Source organism: Aptenodytes forsteri, unplaced genomic scaffold (assembly GCF_000699145.1).
Source record: "Aptenodytes forsteri isolate BGI_AS27 unplaced genomic scaffold, ASM69914v1 Scaffold2, whole genome shotgun sequence".
Classification (NCBI taxonomy): Eukaryota; Metazoa; Chordata; class Aves; order Sphenisciformes; family Spheniscidae; genus Aptenodytes; species Aptenodytes forsteri.
In genome coordinates this window covers 6,079,606-6,084,587 of record NW_008795695.1, presented here as the reverse complement: position 1 = coordinate 6,084,587, position 4,982 = coordinate 6,079,606, and the positions used below count along the sequence as shown (strand labels likewise).

The 4,982-nt window shown below is 37.9% G+C and overlaps 1 protein-coding gene across 1 annotated transcript in view; it reads right to left on the bottom strand.

Moving 5' to 3' along the window:
- Nucleotides 1–279: 279 nt before the first annotated feature.
- The window catches only part of N6AMT1 (N-6 adenine-specific DNA methyltransferase 1 (putative)), a 19,124-nt gene continuing 14,421 nt past the window's right edge, over nucleotides 280–4,982 (bottom strand). The window contains exons 5-10 of the mRNA XM_009283064.1: nucleotides 4,840–4,928; nucleotides 4,328–4,417; nucleotides 3,600–3,690; nucleotides 2,603–2,686; nucleotides 1,772–1,913; nucleotides 280–715 (exon numbers count right to left, since the gene is read on the bottom strand). Coding sequence (XP_009281339.1) covers nucleotides 609–715; nucleotides 1,772–1,913; nucleotides 2,603–2,686; nucleotides 3,600–3,690; nucleotides 4,328–4,417; nucleotides 4,840–4,928 — 603 coding nt within the window. The 3' untranslated portion in view covers nucleotides 280–608. The remainder of the gene's footprint in view (nucleotides 716–1,771; nucleotides 1,914–2,602; nucleotides 2,687–3,599; nucleotides 3,691–4,327; nucleotides 4,418–4,839; nucleotides 4,929–4,982) is intronic.

The window sequence follows — 4,982 nt, the reverse complement described above, 5'->3', positions numbered from 1 at the left end:
CCATAGTAGCACCCTCCCTGTAAAATGGCATAAAAGGGAACAAAGTCACCACAATATTTTGCCCAGAAGACTTCAGGAGAGTAATAGCTTGCCTTTGTCGCAGCTCTTGAGATACACTTACTGCATCTTTCTGTTCAGAAGTATGCTGTTTCCTTACCACAGAAACAAACTCCGCAAGAGTGCCTGATACTACGTCAAAATGTGTAACACTGATTCCAAATATCCATTTAAACCCAGCATAGGTATAGACTAGCTATTGAAACAGGAAGAATTATATCAAGTACATTATTTTAATAAGCCACAATGACAAATATACAAATACCTATTTATAGAGGAAAAAGTCTTTAGTGCTTAAGTGCAAATGCAACAAGGTAGGGTATTTCACAGTTCCCTCACATCTGTCCTGCGGATAGCCAGATGACAACTGTACCTCTGACAACAGATAATAGCTGGTTAACATCCAGAATAAAAACAGTCTTGATCAATTTCACTGCAGTAATCAGGAAGTGAGGATGCACCTTAAGAGGGTGAAAATCTTGGCTTAAAAATTGATTTGACAACTTCAGTGCTCTGTGTTCAACTTTCTGCATGCCTAGTAAGAGCAGTTATCAAGACTTCCTAAATTTGAGGATAGTAAGCATCTCTTGTCCCGCTTGCCTGGAAAGTACTCGTGTGCCTTCTAAGCCACATTTCTTCATTGTTTCCAGAATTTCATCTGTAATTGAAAGTGCAGTGTTACAACCGAGATTATCTAGAAATCAGCTATAAGAGGCAGTGTTAAAGTATCCACCGAACGTAAGCTGTAAAGCAAAGATGATAAACTGTGTCCTCTTACTCTTTCAGACAGTAATTTTTATGCAAAGTAGTCTTCTACCAAGAACAAATAAAGTTTACGATTTACTAATGGAAGTTCTGTATTTTGGTATTATTAATAGCAATGAACAATTCAATTATGAAGCTAGTTTGTAGGAGAAACTGAAATTTCTAGCACCTTCTCCCAAAAGCTGCCTAATCAATCAGGTGTGAAAGAATAATCTTTCTTCTTGAAACTACTTGATAACGTATAGCCATTAAGCATTAGATCGGAAGGAGCAAGTTTGAATCTTTCCTCTACACGTGTCAGAATGAAAGACCTCACATTTCCAACTAAAGGCTTTTGCCTTTTAAGTTCACAGTGCCATCCTCTTTCATGAAAAAGGGTTGGCCTGACTTTGTTACTTAGTTCAGAAGATTTACAGTTCACCTTTCAGACTTGGAACTGAAGTCTTGCAGAGCTGCTGGGCTCAGGACCTACGTATTACCATGTTCCAAACTAGCCTAGAGAGTTCTTAGTTTTGGTAAATTTGCTTATATTTTTGGTCTAGCTCACTATACACTGGATGCACAAGGCATGAATTCAGAAAAAGGATTCCCAGAGGCATCAGGTTATGTAAAAGTCCCTCTAGGGTGTGTGTCTAAACACCCACACAAACTTGAAAGATGAGAAGCACAGGAGTCCAGAGAGATGCCGTGGTTCATATGAAGCATGCAGATACGCTCTAGCTGTCTGTAGCATTTCTAAAAATGACGTAGAACACCTATATGAATTTCAGTACATGCTGTCCATCTTCAATTAGTTGCTATCGCCACGCATTAGATTCAACTGATGTTATGTACTACTTATTTACTGAAGTCTGGTAAGCTGCAGAACATTGCTATGATCAACATTTGGATTGATTAACCAGTGTTAAGTCTGGTTTGGCACATGTAAGTGTCCAAGGAAAGCGATCACCTGGATTATTTTCTTTAATTGTGACCAAGTAGAATAATCCTCCTGGCGAAAGTAGTTCTGGTACTAATGGAAAAACTCTATCCATTACTTCTCTGCCCTTTTTGCCACCAGCCCAGGATGCCTCTATTCCGTGGCTTTCCACCTGGGAAGAATGGAAGTAAAAATTGTCTTAATACAGAATGATAGAAGTGTCGGTGGTACTTGTAAGAAAAACATCACCATAATCTCTACCTTTAGGTGTCTGCCATTAGAAATCTGACAACTTTGATTCAGCAGATTAGTTTATGCAGCAAAATTACTTCAAAACTACTTTCTACACGATGAACATACTACTTTTGTTTCAAGTTCTATTCTTAAACTGAATTAAAAGAGCTCTGTTTTGTCACGTGCTTTGTATGTATTTTCCTGTAACGTTTTATAAGCTTGTTTGCCAAATGCAAGGTGGCCAGTAAACCCTTTAAGTGTTCCTGGGTCCAATTCTGAGAGTCCCAAGTCTGGGGAAGCAGAGGATATTCATTTTGCAGGGAACAAATGTGTTTTCCATTGAAAGTCTTCTATAAGAATACCTAGCATGCCTAACAGAAGTCTTACGTGGTTTATACTTGATGGAGAAACTAGGTATTGAGAAGCAGCAGCTAGCAATCCTTATTCCTACATAGTCTTCAAAAGCAGCTCTAGTAAATCATTTTCACTAAAACAGTGCTGGTCCTACAACATCCTTTACTATTTCAGAAAAAGCCTGCAGTTTTCATACCGGAGCTTATTTGGTTTGCCATCTCTCCTCTGACAGTAGAAATACCATTTTTATTGTGTATTTCAAATTTTTCCTACCTCTTCAGAAGGTGTCACCACGTACGGTGGATTAAATAGCAGTAGATCAACCTTCCCATTTAATCTTGGAGACAGTCCTTTGACCTATAGATGAAGTTGATGATTCTTTTGGGGTTTTTTTGGAAGCATAAAGAATGCAAACATTTTGTAAAAATACAGTTATATAGTGCTGGATATTCCAAGCATTTCAGCCTGACTCAGGAACACTAAACTTTACTTTCTATGTGCAAGAGAAGCATCAAGCAGAAGTACCCGTGCATAGCAGAACAATTTCAATAGTCTTAAGACTACGTTATGTATGGGATGTAGAAGAGCAAGAGACACATATGTGGACACAAAGGTAGTACTTTATTCTTGCTGAGTTCAGAATTTAAGTTAGCTATAAAAGAATTTTGAACTTATCATCAGTTAACACTTGTTACCCAAAATGACCAATCTGTGACAACTGCAGTTCAGTTCTCAAGTACGAGCAGTTGTTCATCCATTTTATATCACATTTATTGTTGCCTGTCTTCATCATCTTTTATAAACATATATATTCAGGGTATTTTAAATAAATACCTTGCTAAAGAGATGAGAAACTTAAGCTTTTTTCTGTATCAAATTTTGTAAGAAACAAAAAGTAACGACATACACTGTTTATAATTAAATCAGAAAAAGTTGAGAACCAAGAACTGCATAGCATTAGAGGAAGGCCTATGATAATGTGAGGTCACTGCAGAGTTCCTTGTGCAGCATTTTCCAAACTATACCTACATAATTTATTTTTAAAATTAATTCAATTAATTTTTAAAGCTTAAATTTGAATTTTAGGGCTCGAGTAGTTTGTTTTTCCCTTCTTTCAGAAACACTTTGGCATTTTGTTGTTTTCTTTTTTTCATCCGTGCTTATTAAGAGAATGTTTGTTCCAGACTTTATGCTTACTTTTCAGTATCTGTAATAAGTATTAAAAAAAATTACAAAAGATATGAAGATATTCTTGAAACATCTATCTTACCAAGTCAGTAATGACTGGCTGAAGGTGAACGTTGTTAAGCAGAGCTGTCTCCAGTGTACAGTAAGCTGCCATCGGGTTGATATCTGTACATCTAAAAGCAAAATATTACAAAGTGTAAGTTACTGGCTGCTGTATCTGGAAGTTTAAACCTGTGAACCACATGCTAATTTATGTCCTCTCAGTGAAAATATCCTTCCCAGCATCCTTTACTTTGCAAGTAAATAAAAAAATAGCCGGTAAAATACACACAAGGTATCAGCAGCTAAACCACTCAATGCTACACTGGAAGTTTTAATGACTGTCTGAAAGCTGAAGTATAGGATTTGCTTTTCAATGCTAGCTCTGCATAAATATATATATGCATACAAGTCTCTAATAAAATTCAGGTACCGCCAACACCCAGGTAACTAATGTTAGTCATCAGACCTCAGTAAGACTAGTCAGTGGCTAAAATTTAGGATTCAACCCAGCAAACACAAGTGTAAACTTAGCAATTTGTCCAAGAAGTGGGAAAACAGAATTTAATCGCATGACTACTTAATTGTTACAGAACCTGAAGTAAATAGCTTAGGCTCTCTTTGCTTTGATTTCCCTATCTGTAGAATTGAGCTAGTATTTCTTCATGAAAAGAACAGTTTTTAAAATGTGAAAATGAAAAGTATATAGGCGAGGGCTAAGTATTCTTTATTATTGGATGCAACAGTTTAAGTAAGTGCTGTTATACTTACATGTACAGTGCACTGGATCCGAGAATGGAAGAAGCTAGAAATGTTGAAACCACGCCAGATCCAGATCCTATTTCAAGGCAAATCTCAACGCTAAAGAGAGAAACTGTGGATGACTTTTATTTGTAACAGGTGAGAGCACCTGCAGCAGATGCAGAGTTAGTTAAGACTGTTACGAAACCTGCTGCCAAAGTGCCCTTCTCCCAAACAGGCTGAAATACTTGCTGATCATACGGCCCTCAAAGCCCACATAATGTCATCTCTTTCGTAACAGCTGCCGGGTCTACTTGTGCCCATACAGACAATTCCTGGTTATCACAAGCCACTTCGGGAAACACGTATGTTTCCCCTGCGCCCAACGTTAAAGTTTCCATTAGCTACACAATCTCAACAGTACAGGCTACTTTTCTACTGCATTTATCACATGTTTATTGCAGCAAGATTGAACTCCAAGAGAAGTTGTGGAAGACCGCCATGAAGCCACACAACGAAAGCAGGACTGAAATGCAGAATACCTCAGGAGAGCTTCAGCTAGCTCTGGACAAACAGCAGCGGCAGGCAATTTCAAAATAATCACGCGTAAGATTAACTCCTTGGGCGATTTCTACAGCGTTTACAAGTATGTTGACAGCTGTGGCGATGACAGCCACTGACGACG